The 17129-nt window shown below is 59.8% G+C and overlaps 2 protein-coding genes across 2 annotated transcripts; one reads left to right on the top strand and one right to left on the bottom strand.

Annotated features, from left to right (window-relative positions):
* Positions 1–581: 581 nt before the first annotated feature.
* On the top strand, positions 582–4524 carry LRRC25 (leucine rich repeat containing 25). The gene is made up of 3 exons (XM_058563779.1): positions 582–679; positions 1284–2086; positions 4048–4524. Exons 2-3 carry the CDS (start codon positions 1293–1295, stop codon positions 4184–4186), a joined length of 933 nt encoding a protein of 310 aa, XP_058419762.1. The 5' UTR covers positions 582–679; positions 1284–1292; the 3' UTR covers positions 4187–4524.
* A 2438-nt stretch (positions 4525–6962) lies between these two features.
* On the bottom strand, positions 6963–15853 carry GDF15 (growth differentiation factor 15). Its single transcript, XM_058563441.1, has 4 exons — positions 15702–15853; positions 14174–14443; positions 9066–9355; positions 6963–7863 (listed from the first exon to the last, which is right to left on the bottom strand). The coding sequence occupies exons 1-4, from the start codon at positions 15851–15853 to the stop codon at positions 7220–7222; spliced, it is 1356 nt and encodes a 451-aa protein (XP_058419424.1). The 3' UTR covers positions 6963–7219.
* Between the last annotated feature and the right edge of the window lie 1276 nt (positions 15854–17129).

Genomic DNA, 17129 nt, shown 5'->3' with positions numbered 1-17129 from the left:
CACTCCCCCAGGGAGCCCTCCTCACACCCCTTTTAGCAGGGAGGCATCACTGTACATGAGCGAGGGCTCTGAGTCTGTGGGAGAAGGTAGGATCTTGAGAGTCAGAGGCAGGTTTTAGGAATCCTTGGCAAACTCCTACTCACACGTTGAAGCCCCAATTTTCATACCTTATCCTCCAGGAAGCCTTCCAGGATCCTCTCCCTTCCTGTGCCCTGCCTGACACCATGGGGCTGGAGGTGTCTGTGTCCTGCTCTGTCCTCTCCCAAGCCCGGGTGGGTGCTGCTGGAGAACCCCGCCAGGACTGAGGCCTCTTGGGGGCCCAGCACGAGTGATGTTTGTTGAACGAAGAAATGAACGCATGGGTTGGGAGTCAACTGAGCTGAGACTGGGAAGCGAGTTGATGAGGTAGTGGTCAGTTGGGGTGTTAATGGGGGACATGTAGTCATTGGGTTCCAGCAAGTGGGAAGCGGGCCGCCCCTCCCCCTCCCGTGAGAATTCTGGGCCTTGAGGTCTTTCCGGGGGGCGGGTCTCTGTGTCCTCTTCATTCTTCCCCTCTGCACTCCACCCGGACACCAGTTCCTCTTCCCGCTGAGTCGCTGGGTGGAGAGCCTGAGGAGCGGCAGGGACCACAGCGGATCCGAGCCGCGGAGGGTGCCCGCCGCTCCGGCCCCGCGTCCAGGTGAGCCGCCACGCAGCCCCCCGCGCGGGAGCCTTCCAGCACCGCCAAGGCAAAGGCGTGGCGGTGGGACCAGAAAAGTAGGTCGGAGGCGCTGGGCCTCGGGTCTGTGCAGGGGCCGCACATCAGAGCTGGGGGCCCCTTTCGGCAGCCCCCACCCCAGTCCGGCCCAGGACTCCCAGCGGCGCGCAGTTCTGGAGGAAACAATTGGCGGGGCCCGGCGCGGGGCCGTTTCCGGGGCAACCTCTCATTTGCATAGGGCCCCGTCTTGGCCAATGAGGGCCCCCGAACTTTTCGGAGGGGGGTGGGGGCGTGGGGGAAATGGGCAAAGCCCGAAGGGTCTCATCTGCGGAAGGGGAAGGGGGTCACCTGGCGGGGTCTCCTCCTCGCCTTCCCAGCCCGGGATTTGGGGTTATGTACCCATTCCCCGGAAGGAGAGACTGAGGCTGGGGGCCAGAGCCGACCAGCGAGGGGCTGCGTTTCAGCATATCAGAAGCTTCCTGAGCTGCTCCGAGCTATAAAAGAATAACAACAAGAAACACAGGTGGTGAGGGCGAGGGTGACCACAGGCTGAGGTCGGGGCTTGCATTCCGGTGTCTCTACCTAGGCTGCCTGAATGGGGGGCGCCCTGGCGTGGGTGCTGCTGTTGCTGCTGCCGCTGCAGGATCCAGGCAGCCAGGGACTGTCCTGCGACGTGTTCAACGTGTCCTCGGGAGTCGTGGACTGGACCAAGGAGTTCACAGCCACATGCCTGAACTTCAGTGGCCAAGGCCTGAGCCTGCCCCAGAACCAGTCTCTGCAGGCCCCCAGCCTGGGCATCCTCGACCTGTCGGGGAACCGCCTGCAAGAGCTCCCGCTGCTGTTCTTCGCCCACCTGGGGAAGCTGAGGGTCCTGGACGTAACGCGCAACCCTCTGGACCGTGTGGACAGGGCGCTGGCTGAACGCTGTGACCTTGACCTGAAGGCCGACTGCCTCTGCTTCCTAGCATCCTGGCGCGAGTTCCGGCAAGACAACTGCTCTGACCAGCCACCTCTGCAGTGCCTGCACGCAGACAGCGGCACCTGGCACAATGCCTCCGCCTTCCTGGAGGGCAGCTGCCCCCCTGGCCTGGCCCCAGTGACCATTGGGGCACTGGTGGCCAGTGGAAGCCTGCTTCTGGGGCTCGCCATTGCTGGCTCAGTGCTGGCCTGGAGACTCCGGAGACGCTGGACATCCAGTAGCCAGGGCCTGGGCAAAACACAGGCTGCTCAGGGTGGTCCCAGGCCCAGCTCCGGCCGGCAGCCGAGGTACAGTAGCCGAGGCCTCAGCCCCAAGCCCTCAGAGGGCACCCTGCCCAGGTCCTCCACGCCCGACTATGAGAATGTGTTCGTGGGCCAGCCGGATGCCGGGCACCAGTGGGCCGAATACAGGTGAGTGACCCACACACGTCTGCCTGCACAACCCTGGAGCCAAATGGCCGGGGTTCAAATCTCATCTCTGCCTCTTACAGGCTATGTGATCTTGGGCAAGTAGTTTGACTTCTCTGGGCCTCAGTCTCCTCATTTGTAAAATAGGATACTAACAGCCCCTGCCTCATGGAGTTGGGATAAGAATTGAGTCCCTGTATATGGGACAAGCTTCCTCCTTCATGACCTGCAAACCCAGTTTCTGCTGCCAAGGACGAGGAGAGAGGAGGCAGGTGCTCCAGGCAGAGGGGGGCTCTGCGGTAGCGGTCAGCGACCTGGGCTCGGATCTTGTGTGACTCAGGGCCGTCTCTGAACCTCTGTTTCCGTCTCCGTGAAATGGGGGCAGCCCCCCCACCCCTCCTTGTCACACAGGAGATGCTAAGAAGGCCATCCGAGTCCCTCTCTCTCCACGCAGCCCCAGCACCTCTGGATGACCTGGCCGGGTGTAGACAGATGGGTCCAGCTTTTCCAGGGCGGATGAGGGAGTAGAGGGCATTTCAGGGGGCAGCACTAGCAGGGCAGAGGCCTGGAGAGGGGAGAGAACAGAGGGTCTTCTGTGAGTGAGCTGTGTGAAGGCAAGATGTGAGAGGGGTCTTGGACCCTACTCAGAAGGGTCCAAGTAGGAAGGGGATAGGGTCATGGCTGGGTTCAACAGCGGAATCCACGAGGTGGGGACATCCGCGGGAGGCTGTTGGTGAGAAATGAGAGAAAATACAAAGCAGATGCAAATAGGGCTCAAAAGCAGAAGTGGTCTGCGGCAGGGAGTGGAAATCACTAGCCTCACTAAGGCAGCTTGTGCTCTGATGCTCCCTCTGCCTCACTGTCACCAAGCCCTCAGGGCTCAGTCTCCTCCAAAGACATTGTTTTGAATTTGATGTGTCAATCCATCCTACATTTTACAGTTGCAGAAACGGAGGCTCTGGGAGGAAGGGTGATGACTTGCCCAAGGTCACACAGTGAGTCAGAAGTAGAGGCAGGAAACAAACCCTGACTCCCAGTCCTGTCCATCCCTATACAACCATTTATATGTTCAGAGTAATTCATACTAAAGTATGAACGACTGATAGACACCACTTATCCAAAGTGGCCTTTGCTACCAGAGGAGCCAGGGGTGGGGTTAAGTTGTTCTGGAGGCAGGTAAGTTCTTCTCTGGGGTCTTGCCTACCATAGCTAGACCTTCCTAAGAAGCTACCTTCTCCTGACCAAGTCTATGGATGCAGAAACTGAGGCTCAAAGATTGATTTTTATATCCAGGCCACAAAGTCAGTTGTTTCAGGGGTCTGGCGAAGACACTTCCCATCTAAAGGGGCAGACACTCTTTGGCTCCAGCCACCTGTATCCATGTGGCTGCTGTGACTCAGAGCTTCTGATTTTTCAAGAGGAAACCAGGGCCAGCCCCATGGCTTAGCGGTTAAGTGCTCGCGCTCTGCTGCTGGTGGCCCGGGTTCGGATCCCGGGCGCACACCGACGCGCCGCTTCTCCAGCCATGCGGAGGCTGCGTCCCACATACAGCAGCTAGAAGGATGTGCAGCTATGACATACAACTATCTACTGGGGCTTTGGGGGGAAAATAAATAAATAAAATCTTTAAAAAAAAAAAAAAAGAGGAAACCAAGGTCTAGATTTTAATGTAAAAAAGGGGTAACTATCTCAGCTTTAAGGAAGAAGAAACCCTACAATGAGCGCAAGGTCATCGGATGCAGCATTACAGTGCTGAATCCACAGAATCTTCCCTGAATCACTGGCCCCTACTTCCTTTCCTCAGAGAAAGTTGGCCAGGCTGGGAGAACGCTGCTCCGTGCCTCAGTTTCCTCATATGTGAATGTTAGTAGTGGACGCAGCTGCCCTGAACTGTCTTTGCCTCTCACGGCTGACATGCCTGCCGCCTGAGTCCTCCCTCCCCTCTGGTGTGTCTGTTCCCACAGGGCTCACCCGTCAGAGGACAGCAGCTTCTACATGAACTACGAGGGCCTTGACCCTGCCTCCCAGCCTGTCTACTGCAACCTGCAGTCGCTGGGCCGGGCCCCGCTGGGCGAAGAGGAGTACGTGATCCCCGGGCGCTGAGCTGCCACATCCCCAATCCAGCCTGCCCCCTTCCAGCTCGTCCCTGGCCTCAGTTCTCCCGTCTGAGGAGTGGGGACAGGGAAGGACTGTTCTCGAGGCCCCAGGGAGGCTCTGCAGCCGCCTCCCCAGCCCTGACCCTGCCCCTCAGCCCCCTCGGCTGCCAGAAGGGGAGGAGGAGAGACCCCAACACAGGGACAGGAGGCTCGATGTGTGAACTCCGCCGTGTGCAGCCAGCGCTCAATAAAGGCTCAGGGCAAGTCGGTTCCTCGCGGTGGGGATTTCCTGAGCTCCCAAGACCATACCTCTTTCTGAGACTCCCGCATTGCTCCCCACCCCCCGTCCCTCCCTCTGTCCCTCTCAGGCCCGCTCGGCCCCCAAGGCAGCCCACGCCAGCCGCAGAGGGATCTTTGTAACTCATGAATGGGGCCGCGTCCCCCCACCACCACCCCACTCACGTACCCTACGTGGCTCCCCATTGCCCCCAGATCCTCGGCCTGGTGGCTGAGACCTGCGGGATCCAGCCCTGCTCGCCTCACTACCTGCTCCCCTCCCTCTGCCCTTCTGGTCTGGGCCTCCTCCCCACCAAGCCCACCTCCCTCCTGGAAAAAACCTTTCACTTTTCTGTACCATTTGCCCAGGCCATTCCTGTCCAGAACGCCACCCCCTTCCACTCTTTCTCACACTTAAACATCTCAATACAGATGCAGAACAGTGGCCTGGGCGTCAGGAGGCATGGGTCCAAGTCCTAATCCCGCCATTAGCTCTCTGGGCCTCAGCTCCCCAGTCTCTAAAACAGGAGGATTCCAATTGGTCTCTACGGCTGTGTCAGCTCTGATGCAGAGACATCTTAGCTGGCCCTTCAAGGCCCAGGTGCAGGGTCACTTCCTCTGAGAAGCCCTCCCTGGTTCCTCCTCAGGCAGAGTGAATTGATCCCGGAGCTCACTTTGTTCAAGGTCATGCCTCCACTGGGTTTCCTGTCAGCTGCTCCCAGCCTGGCTCCTGCCAAGCCCCCAGTCTAGGGGAGACAGCTGGACACAGACATCCCCAGTCCTGGAGAGTCAAGCCCGGGCTGGAGGGAGGGATGGGGCCAGGGTCCCCAGAGGGTGATGATTGAAGGAGTTTGAAAAATGCTGCGTGTAGGAGGGGAATCTGGAGTGGGGTTTGAAGGATGCATAGGAGTTTGAGAAGTGGAGAGAAAAAGGCATACTGGGCAGGGGGAAAAGCACGTGTGTCAGCCTGGGGGTGTGAAAAGGCACGTGGCCAGCACACTGGCCAGCAGAGGCAACAGCTGGCGTTTGGGGAGAGACTCGGTATGGCATCTGCTAGCTGTGGGTGACCCCGGTGTGGAGGTTAATTTTGAGGCCCCGTTGGCTCCCCAACACTTGAGAGTGACCTGAGGCAAGAGAGGGGGCCTGTGAGGGTCTTCTGCTTGCTTGCGCCTCTGTATCCCTCCCATGCTACACACTGCTCAAGCCCCCACTCCTGCCCCCAGTCCCTGTGCCCCTCCTGGCATAAATCAGATCCCCTTCCTCCCCAGCTTTCACACCCTTCACACCAACCCATTGTTCTTCCAACAGATCCACACACCCACCACCACCCAGGAGATCTGGTGAGTTTGGGCTCACCTCTCTGGCCACATTTTCAATAGTTTTGCTGCTGGACACTGAGATTGTTCCCACCTCAGGGCCTTTGCACCTGCTGTTCCTTCTGCCTCAAATGCCCATTCCCCCAGCTCTCCCTCGTAGTCCCATCCTTCCTCCACTTCTCAGTTCAGATGTCACCTCCTCAGGGAGGCCTCCTCCCCAGTCATCTAAATCCCCTCGGCCTCATTCACTAACGCGTTGCTTGGGGTGACTGCTCGGCACAATTCTTACTACAATTGGCCGCTTTTTAATGATTTATCTTTGTACTCATTTGTCTCCCTCACTCAACCAAGCTCGAGTGGGGTGGTTTCTGCCTGTCTTGTTATTTCTGTGTCCTCAGCGCACAGCCAGGCCTGGCACAAAGTGGGCACTCACTGGAAACATCTGGGGGCACCTACAGTCGTTCAGGTCTGCCTCTGGGTGGTGGCATTCACAGGCGACACACCTCACTCACTGCTGGAGGTGGATTCTCTGTCCCCCAGACCTCCATAACAGTTCCTCTCAGAGAGTCTCATGGTGGGCAGCAGGTGGGTGTGAGGAGGGGCTGGACTCAGCACATCTCAGCAACTCCAAAATCCTAAGTAGGAAGAATATATAACCAGGGAGATGTGGTGAACGTGAAAGTGTTCTTCACAACTTATTTATTTCTCCCTGCTTTTTTTATATGAAAGAGTAGAGACACCATTAACAGGGAGGGAGGTTCCACAAACAAGAGGGGTGATGGGACTCTTCTAGATCAGGGGCCGCATCACACACAACACGCTTGATGGCAGATGGACATGACTCTGGGCTGCCTGTGTTTAGAAAGTTAACTCCAGTGTGGAGAGAAAACCAGGGCCAGATCATTATAGAAACAGGAGTACTGAGACATGAGGAGAGATGGAGGGTTACTGAGCCCCAGAAGGGTCTCAAATGGAAACAGGAACAGGGAGATAGAGCAGCACCAAGACAGAGAGAGATGTCCTCGGCTGCCCTTCAGGCCCATTAGTGTCATGGGAGCCAGCCAATGCCCAGCATCCAACAACGCCCTGCCATCCATTCCCTGAACGGGTCCACTCACCCCTGTACCAGGTCCCCTGTGGAAACTGAGGCCAGGGAGGGGCGAGATCTTCCCTAGGTCACCACCACAGGGGTCAGGTCAGACAGCTTCATTTTTATTTCCTGAGTTTTAAATAAATGCACACCCGGTCGGACCAGCCCTCCAGTCCCCAGGCAGACTGCCCCAATAAATTAATAATAAATACAAACATAAATACAGAGGTCTGGGCAGGAGGGGCAGACAGCAGGGGTTAGGAACGAGATAGTCCAGGACCCGCAAGCCCATTCGGCAGGCCAGGACCACCGAGGTCACTTCCACGGCGCACGTGCCGCAAGTGGAGGAGTAGGCCGCTCACTGGCAGTGGCAGCCGCCGGCCACGAGGTCGTCGAAGGGCGTGAGCGTCACGCGGCCATCGCTGTCCTGGTGCAGGAGCACCACGGGCTCGTAGCTGGACGGCACGCAGCACGGCGCGGGCGCGGCGTCAGGACTCAGGCCGTGCAGCCGCGCCAGCACCTCCGCGTGCCTGCTCGCCGACCGGAAGTGGCTCGGGCACGCGCCGACGCACATGCGCACGTCCAGCTCGCGCGGCGCCACCACCCAGTCGGCCCAGCCGAGGTCTTCGAGCGACGCGCGCAGGCTCAGCAGGCGGCAGCAGCGCCCCGCCCCAAGCGGGCACTTGTCTTGGGGGTGCGCATGCGCTCCGCGGCGCCCCCTGGCGGCGGGGGACCGCCAGCGCAGCTCGAGCTGGGGCCGTGCAGAAGGCAGTGCCTCCAGTAACCCGTCCGACGGCGGCGGCAGGCGCAGGCGGAGTGCGGGAGCCCTGAAGGCTCCAAGGCTGAGCTGCCGCTGCAGCTGCTGCGTCACGTCCCACGAGCGTGGCGCCCTCGGGGACAGCCGGAGCAGGGCCTGGTGCAGACGGGAGCCTGCGGGGAGCCCCTCCGTCAGGTTGGCCCGGAGGATGCGCAGGCGCAGGTGGCCATCGGGCCCAAGTCTCACTGTGGGAGAGAGAGGGGAAGGACAGTCACCCACGGGCCTACTGTGTGCCGGGTGCGGGGTGCCCATTTCGTCCCACTCACCAAGCTGGATCCTACCTCGGGGCCTTTGCACAAGCTGCCTCCTCTACTGGGCACACTCCTCCCCTGAACCTCAGCCTGGCTGCCATCCTTCCAGCCTGCCTGACATCGGCACCGCCCTCCTTTACCTGGTTGTGTATCATTCGTCTCCCTACTAGAATCTCAGAGGGGATTTCTGTCGGCTTGTCACCAGCATACCTGGCACACAGTAGGCACTTAGTAAATACTTGCAGGAGGGAATGTATAGCCCACATTTAGAGGCTGAGATTCAAACGCTGGCTCCGCCTTCCCCTTCTGGCAGTCAGAAACGTGTTAATGAAGCCCTATATCTGAGGAATGAAGGGTACGGCTCCACAGGATTCTCAGACCCCGAGGCTGGTGCAGGTGTTGGGGATACGGGGGGACTGGGGTTTGAGGACCCTCGACCCAGTCGCTAGGCTCAGAGAGGGCAAGAGGTTTACCTGGAGTGTCACAGCACAAGTGCGATTGGGGCGGGATAAGAGCGCTCCCTTCTGGCCTGACACCGCCCCCAACCCCTCCCAGTTCCCAGCGCAGCCCAGCTCTTCTTCTGCCCTCCCCAACCCCCGGAGCCTCCGTGGAGGGCGCGAGAATACCCTCCTCCCTTCCTCCCTCAAGGCACCTGTCACGTGCGGCTTGAGTAGAGCCTCCTAGAGCGATTGCATCAGATTCGGAACCCGCCCGGGCAGGTTCTGCCCTTGCTGCGCACCGCTCGCTCCCTCCCCTTCTCCTCCCGTCCCGGCATCCTTCCTCCTGGATCCCCCCAACCCCCACCTCAACCCCAGCTACATCCAAGGACAGGGACCCCGTCCCCCGGCCCGACCTTGTCTCTGGGCTCTCCAGGCTCTGTGAGAGCTTCTCGAGGCCTCAGTCTCCCCATCTGCCATGCGAGGAGGTGTGGTAACATCTCACGTTGGCTAAGCCTCGCCTGATTCCCACGCAAACGGGTCCGCCAGCTCCCCCATCAGCCCCGAGGGGTTACGTTCTTGCCGGGTCCACAGATGGGAAAACTGAGGCTCCGCGGCAGGTTCTATGGCCCAATCACTGCTTATGATGATGGGAGCTGCCCGGGGGGGGGGGGGGGTTGTCTCTGAGATTTCACTCACGCTTTGGGGTGAGTATCCGGACTTGAGCAGCGGTGATGAGGTCGGGGTTCGAGTCTTCCCAGGTCTGGTTCAACAGCAGCCTGGTCTGCAGGTGCTCGTAGCGTGTCCGCAACTCGCGGACTCTGGACACGTCGGGACTGGAGTGCATGTCTGAGGGTCCCGGGAAGGCCGGGGAGTGCTCCCGGGCCGGAGGTAGGGCGCCTCCCGGGGGCGGCCACCAGAGCAGCAGCAGCAGCGGCAGCATCGGGGAGCCGCACGGGGGCGTCAGCGCTGGCCGGCGCACAGCGGTGCTGGTTCAGCTCTGAGCGGGGACTGACGGGACGGCGCGGGACTGGCCTTTATAAGTCCCCCGGACTTTGTCCGCCCCCGCCTGCCTGGTCCCGCCCGCCGTGGGTGCAAAGTAAACACTCCAGGGACCACAGTTGGGCGGGATCTTGGGCTGCTTTTCACGGGGAGGTGCTTGGGGAGGGGGGCTCCGGGAGAAGCTGGGCCATCCACCCCCGCCCACCGCCCCCTGGGAACCTCTCTGAGCCTCAGCATCCTCTTCCATGAAATGGAGACATCATCCCAGCTTGGTGTCCTGGAGGGTAGAATAGAATGATTTTGTCAAAAAAAGACTTATTACTATGTGCTAAATTTCATAGCAAGAGCTTAAGAGGGGGCCTTCTTCCCCCATGGGATGCCTTCTCTACCCTCTCTGGTTAGGATCAAAGGCTGAAGATGTTGGAAAACAAAGGAAGCAGACGCGAAAGGGCCAGAAAGAGCAACCTTGGACAAGTCATTCCTCTCCATCACACCTCTGTTTCTTCATCTGGAAAATGAGGGCTGAGACTTTCCCTGGAGAGAAGGTCAAATGAGGCGTCAAGGACAGGGCAAGGTACAGAGCAGCTGTGTGATAAACTGGGTGTTTCTGCAGTTACTCAACCTCATCTACGGAACTTCTACTCGTTCTTCAAAACCCTACTTGAAAAGCCCCTCCTCCAGGAAGCCTTCCCTGACATTACCTTTTCAGGCTCAGCTGGGTACCGCCAATTCCCATCCTTTCCCCCAGCCCAGCCTGACTCCACAGCATGGAAATGTCTGTGCTTGGCTCTAGCTGCCCCAGACTGGGGGCTCCTTGAAGGGTTGGGCAGGGATGAAGCTGCTCTGGGCCCCTGTCCTTCTCTGGGCTGGGCCCAGAGAGGAGGTGGCAGGGAGTTGGGGTGCTTGGGTTTAGGGCAGGCAGGGCTGGTGTCAGGTCCAGCCACCAGATGCTGGAGGGCCAGGAGATGCCCCAGGAACATCCTTCCCCCCCGGGGCACCCAGACCTCCCTCCACTGCTCAGCACTCCTGGCCCAGGCACCAACCGGCCCCTGTGCCTGCTTCCAGCTTCCGGCCGCAGAGAGGATGGGCAGCTGTGCGAGGGAGCTCGTGGGGGGCGTAAAGTGTGACGGGCACGTGTAGGCAAGAGGTGCAAGGACTCACAGGGTGACACGGCAAGGCCCCCACTGGAGGAACGGGCCCTAGGCCTCCCCCGCCCCCAGCGCACACCCACTGGCTGTGTGTGCCCAGCTGAGCCCCCCCCCCCCCCCCGTCCCCGCCGGCTCAGCCTCTGTGCGGTGGGATTATGGCCTGGCTGCGGGGCGTCCAGAGGCGCTCAAGAGCGCAGTAACACACCTGCTGCCGCCCCCATCCCTTCCAGCCTGACTGGGCTGCTCAGAGCTGGGCCTCTCGCCCCCCCCAGCTCAGGACACACAGTGAGGGTCAGTGAGGAGTGCGGCCGCCCCGCAGCCACACGCCCTGCCCTGGGGAGCCAGCCCCAGGACAGCCAGGTGGTTGAGTAATCCTCACATGGCCGGGCAGGGCAGCAAGGCCTCCGAGTCCCAGGCCTGACCCGGGGGTGGACGGACCCGGCTGCTCTCCGCGCTGGCGCTCCCACAAGATCGATGATGGGGAGCCGGCGCTCTCACTGATCTCCTGGCTGCGGCCCCTGTGGGACCACCTTCCGGGAGTGTGCACGGGAACCACCCCCAGGGGGCAAGTGGGTGAGGAGGGTTCTGGGGGCAACTCCACGACGGGGACCCATCACGCGGCCAGCCTTCGGCTGAGCCACCCGTCTCCCTGACATTTCTAGGTGTGTGAGGGGATTCTGAAGGTCCCTCAGTCTGTGACTGGTTTTTCCCAAATTTAAAAGCCTCATGAAGAGTTTGCCCTAATCCGTGTCCCAACAGCCTAGACAGCTGTCAGCTGCAGAGGAGCCGCCCTGGGTTCACAGTCTCGCCCCTCCTCTCCATGGCTGTGACATGTGGCACAAGGGGCTTCAACTGGCAGAGCCTCAGTTTCCCCAAAGCCTCAGTTTCTCACAGGGTCGTGTGAGGGGGAATTCTGCACACACTGGGGGTCAACACGATGATGATTCAATTCCCAGCGCCCACCCCCTTGCTGTGTGACCACAGGCAAGTTACTCAACCTCTCTGTGCATCAGAACAAAGGCAGTGGGCTGTGAGGAGGGAGCGCGCTCAGTGCGGAAATCCTCCCGTCCTTCTTCATTCGGCACACGCACGGCAGCCACCACAGACCAAGCCCAGGTCACACCGAGGATGGAGATCTCGGTCATTCGGGGCCCCTCTGCCTGCCGACGACCCCAGGCTGAGGATGACCCTGGTGGACGCCAACTTCTCACAAAGACACGCAAGAAACCCCATATTTGAACTGTTTTATTTGCTTTCTGGGGTGTCCAGTTTGGGGTCTCCCAGAGCCCAGCCCCCAGCAAAGCGCAGCAGACCCCGCTCCGGCCTGGGGCCCCAGGCACGGGGGCTGCAGACAAGGCACTCACGGGACTTCTGGGGCCCAGCAAGGAGCCACCTGAGGCTGCAGGGGCCGGGCCACCTCTGGGGACAGAAGCCACAGCCACCTCCGGCAGGAGAGGCTTTCCCTAGAGAGATTTAGGACCAGATAGAAACCTGAGCTGGTGGGGGAGCCCCGGAAACACGGCAGGGACCCCGGGGCAGGCAGAAAGCCATTCCGCTTCCCAGGCCCCAGACGGGGCCTCCTGGGGATGCGGGGACACCGCAGGCCTCGGGGGCAGAGAGCAATTCCACCCCGGCTCCTCTGGGATGTGCCCCAGAGAGTGTGCAGGACACAGGGGCCCTGGCCCCAGGCTCACCCCGAGAACGGCTCGGGTGAGCCAGGCCTGGGCAGTGGGACCAGGGCCACCTCCGGGAGCCGACACTGGCTTCTCTGCCCGTCCTGTCCCCTCTCTCTGGGCCCACGTGTCCTGGAGCGGCAGGCACTTCTGTGGGTCCCTGGGCAGCTGAAAGGAAGGCTCGGGTGAGCAGAGACGAGGAGAAACGATTTTTGTCGGGGGAGCAGCTCAGGGCTGGACAGGAGCCCCTCGAGACCTGGGAGACCCCGACACTCGGCTTGTGACAACTGAGCCTCAGTTTCCCCGTCTGTAAAAGGGTGTAAGGCACCCCCTCACATGGTTGTGGGGAGGACGCATAGGGAGGGAGGGAATCGGGGGACAGGTCTGTTGGAACGGGCGCTCAGCATCAGTTAGGAATTCAGTTTCACAACGTGGACCTTGGCAAACGCCCCCTCACCCTAAATGCTGCCATTCTGGCCTGTGGGCCTAGTGTCACCTCAGGCCCTCAAATGGCGTTGTTGTGTCAGCCCAGGGGCTGACAAGCACTCTGGCTGGACGGTGGGTTCCCTTCCTGGCTGATCCAGTCTTTCAGGGGCCAGGACATAACCTCCATGTTGTGGGCTTTGCACCATTAGGGTCAGCAGGAGCAGGGCATGGAAAAAGCAGGGTTTTTCACGGGCAAGCGGGACGCTAGGCTGGAGGTTCCCTGCGGGGAGGGAAAGAGAAGCCAGTCACCCTTGGACCTACTGTGTGCCGGGCACAGGGTGCCCATTTCCTCCCACACGCCAAGCTGGATGCCACCTTGGGGCCTTTGCACAAGCTGCCTCCTCTACCGGGCACACTCCATCCCTTAAACCTGAGCCTGGGCTGCCATCCTTCCAGCCTGCCTGACATCGGCACTGCCCTCCTTTACCTGGTTGTGTATCATTCGTCTCCCTACTAGAATCTCAGGAGAGATTTTTGTCTACTTGTCACCACCATGCCTGGCACACAGTAGGCGCTTAGTAAATACTTGCAGGAGGGAATGTATAGCCGGTATTTAGAGGCTGAGATTCGAATGCTGTCTCTGTCTCCTCCTGCTGGCAGTCAGAAACATTTTACTGAAGCCCTACTAAGTGCCCGGGGCTGGGGAGACAGCAAACAGCTACTGTGTTTGCAACTCTCCGGGTCTCAGTTTCCATATCTGAGAAACGAAATGTACCAGACGACACGGGTTGCCCAGTTTCCAGAATCCTGGGCCCCCAGGATTCTCAGACCCGTCACCCACCCAGAGTGGTCCAGGTCTTGGGGACAATGGAGGGGTGGGGCTGTGGTTTAGCGCCCACAGCCTAGTGGCTAGGCTCAGAGAGGACAGAGGTTTACTCAGTCACACAGCACAGTGAGATTAGGGAGGGACCAGAGCTCTCTCCCTGGCCTGACACCCCCCCACACACAACAAGTCCTCTCAGATCCTAGTGCAGCCCAGAGCTCCCCCACCCCTGAGCCTCCATGGAGCACAGGAGTTGGGGAAAATTCTCGAGGGTACCTGCTGCGAGCGACTTGAGCAGTGTTTGGCCGGAGACTGGGTCAAATCCGGAACCGCCTGGGCACTTCTGCCCGTCCTCCCCACCCCCACCCCACGTGCACCCCTAGACCCTCCTCCTGAATTCCCCCTCCCCCAGCCCAGGGCAGGAACCGGCTCTCCTGGCAACTACCTCTCTGGGTTCTCCAGGTGCTGTGCGCCTTCAGGAGAGTCGCTGGCCTCTCTGGGCCTCAGTTTCCCAATCTGCGATCTGGGAAGGGGTTATAACAATCCTGTGGGGCTGAGCACCACCCTGTCCAGCCACAAATGAGGCCGCTAGCTCCCCCATCAGCCCCGGCGGGGTCGGGATTCCCGCCAGGTTCACAGACGGGGAAACTGAGGTTCAGCAGCAGGCCTGGGCCGTTATGACACGGAACTACTGGTTAGATTGGGGGGCTGCCCGGGGGGTCTTGGTTCCCTCACACTTGAGGACGAGGTCGGTGTTCAAGTCTCTCGAGTCCTGGCTCGCCCGAGGCCTGGTTGGCGGGTCCCTGTGGCGTCTCTGCAGCTCCTGGCCTCCGGGACATCCAGACAGGACTGCAGGTCTGAGGGGCCCAGGCAGGCCGGGAGCGCCTCCGGGGCGGGTGGTAGGTGCACCCCGGGCGCATCCCCAAGAGCGTCAGCAGCATCAGCGAGCAGCGGCCGTGCGGCTCCAGCCGGGCATGGCTGGGCCAGCTGCGTTCCGAGCTGGAACTGACACCGCGGGACCGACCTTGATAGTCAGAACCCACGCACCCGGCCCGCCCAGGATCTCCTGCCCACCCATGTGCAAGGTCATAGCCAGGCCTGCTCCCTGGGACGTGCTCCTGACGAAGCTGGGGCACCACTTTGAGTCCCAGTATCCTCTCCCACAAAATGAGATCATCCCAGCCTGGTGGGTTTGTGGAGAGAAAAAGTCTTTTTCAAGAAAGACTTATTAGTCACCTACTATGTGCTAAATTCCATAGCAAGAGCTTAAGAGGGGGCCTTCTTCCCCCATGGGATGCCTTCTCTACCCTCTCTGGTTAGGATCAAAGGCTGAAGATGTTGGAAAACAAAGGAAGCAGACGCGAAAGGGCCAGAAAGAGCAACCTTGGACAAGTCATTCCTCTCCATCACACCTGTTTCTTCATCTGGAAAATGAGGGCTGAGACTTTCCCTGGAGAGAAGGTCAAATGAGGCGTCAAGGACAGGGCAAGGTACAGAGCAGCTGTGTGATAAACTGGGTGTTTCTGCAGTTACTCAACCTCATCTACAGAACTTCTATTCGTTCTTCAAAATCCTACTTGAAAAGTCCCTCCTCCAGGAAGCCTTCCCTGACATTACCTTTCCAGGCTCAGCTGGGTACCGCCAATTCCCATCCTTTCCCCCAGCCCAGCCTGACTCCACAGCATGGGAGTGTCTGTGCTTGGCTCTAGCTGCCCCAGACTGGGGGCTCCTTGAAGGGTTGGGCAGGGATGAAGCTGCTCTGGGCCCCTGTCCTTCTCTGGGCTGGGCCCAGAGAGGAGGTGGCAGGGAGTTGGGGTGCTTGGGTTTAGGGCAGGCAGGGCTGGTGTCAGGTCCAGCCACCAGATGCTGGAGGGCCAGGAGATGCCCCAGGAACATCCTTCCGCCCCGGGGCACCCAGACCTCCCTCCACTGCTCAGCACTCCCGGCCCAGGCACCAACCGGCCCCTGTGCCTGCTTCCAGCTTCCGGCCGCAGAGAGGATGGGCAGCTGTGCGAGGGAGCTCGTGGGGGGTGTAAAGTGTGACGGGCACGTGTAGGCAAGAGGTGCAAGGACTCACAGGGTGACACAGCAAGGCCCCCACTGGAGGAACGGGCCCTAGGCCTCCCCCGCCCCCAGCGCACACCCCCTGGCTGTGTGTGCCCAGCTGAGCCCCGCCCCGCCCCCCGCCGGCTCAGCCTCTGTGCGGTGGGATTATGGCCTGGCTTCGGGGCGTCCAGAGGCGCTCAAGAGCGCAGTAACACACCTGCTGCCGCCCCCATCCCTTCCAGCCTGACTGGGCTGCTCAGAGCTGGGCCAGCCTCTTTCCATTCGGCCCTGCTCCCTCTCCAGGGACAGGGAATCATAGCCCCAGTGGAGGCGTGAGGAGGTGAGCAGCGGCATAGGGGTGTCCGCCATGGGGTCCGCTCACGTCCTCGGCCCACAGGCCTCAAGTCGGAATGCCTGGGTTCTGGCAGTGCTGAGGCTGGAGGCCCGGGTAGTGTCTCCTGGGGGAGTGTCCCGGAAGCCATCGCCACTCACCCCTACCTCTCCTGGGAGGCTGTCACAGATGGCTTCGCATGCCTCCCAGTATGAGGCTCCACAAACAATTAACAGAAAATTCAATAGTTTAAAGTGAACAATTCAGTGGCATTTAGCACATTCACAATATTGTGCAACCATCACCTCTATCTAATTCCAGAATGTGCTTATCACCCCAAAAGGAGACTCGGTCCCCATGAGCAGTCACTCTGCATCCCCGTCCCCCAGCCCCTGGCACCCACTAATCTGCTTTCTGTCTCTGTGGATTTGCCTGTTCCGGACGTTTCATATCAAATTCTGCACCCAATTTCCAATGTGGCTGTGTGGATTTTTCCCCACACCAAGAATTCTCCGACACCAGCTGCGTGTCCTGCAATTCAGCTCCGTTCTGACACTATCTACCCTGAGGTCTCGTCAGATCCCACAAGGTGAGGGCTCAGTTCCACAGAGTGCCCCCCGCCTCAGACAACAATCCCAAGTCCAGGCCGTCACCTGTGCCTCTTACCGACCTGCTATAAATGAGAGGCCCATGGCCTCTCTGTGGGTTTGATGTCTGCAAGAGTGGCTCACAGAACTCAGGAAACCCGTTTACTCCCTAGATCACTGATTCGGTACAAAGGATATTAAAGGAAACATATCAACAGCCATCTGAGGAGATGCAGAGGGTGAGGTCGGGGAAAGGCGTGGAGCTTCCGTGCCTTCTCTGGGAGCACCACCCTCCCGGCACCTCCACGTGCTCACCAACCCAGCTCTCCACATCCTGTCCTTCTGGGTTTTCATGGAGGCTTCATGACACAGGCACAGTTGATGACATCACCGGCCATCAATGACTGAACTCCATCTCCTGCCCTCTCCTCTCCCCAGAGGGTGGGGGGTGGGGCTGAAAGCTCCAATCCTCTGATCACATGCTTCCCCTGGCAACCAGTCCCGTCCTCAGGTGCTCTCCAAAAGTCATGTCACTAATACAACGGAAGACACCCTATTGCTCTCATCACAGGAAATTCCAAGGGTTTTAGCAGCTCTGTGCCAGAAACCAGTTGAAGACCAAATATATATTTCTCATCATAAGTCATGATATCACACATAGAAATGGGATCATAGAACATGCGGCCATCTGTGTCTGGCTTCTCTCACTCAGCATGAGGCTTTCAAG

Source organism: Diceros bicornis, chromosome 20, assembly GCF_020826845.1.
Source record: "Diceros bicornis minor isolate mBicDic1 chromosome 20, mDicBic1.mat.cur, whole genome shotgun sequence".
In the NCBI taxonomy this organism is placed as follows: Eukaryota; Metazoa; Chordata; class Mammalia; order Perissodactyla; family Rhinocerotidae; genus Diceros; species Diceros bicornis.
This window is presented reverse-complemented; position numbering and strand designations above follow the sequence as displayed.

Excerpts from the sequence above, each read along its gene's own strand:
- LRRC25 (XM_058563779.1), top strand. The coding sequence starts at position 1,293 with ATGGGGGGCGCCCTGGCGTGGGTGCTGCTGTTGCTGCTGCCGCTGCAG. Across the intron at positions 2,087-4,047 it reads CACCAGTGGGCCGAATACAG|GGCTCACCCGTCAGAGGACA; the intron begins GTGAGTGACCCA and ends CTGTTCCCACAG.
- GDF15 (XM_058563441.1), bottom strand. The coding sequence starts at position 15,853 with ATGGCGGACACCCCTATGCCGCTGCTCACCTCCTCACGCCTCCACTGG. Across the intron at positions 14,444-15,701 it reads AGGGATGGGGGCGGCAGCAG|TTCCAGCTCGGAACGCAGCT; the intron begins GTGTGTTACTGC and ends CCGCGGTGTCAG. Across the intron at positions 9,356-14,173 it reads CACCGACCTCGTCCTCAAGT|CACCGCTGTGCGCCGGCCAG; the intron begins GTGAGGGAACCA and ends GAGCTGAACCAG.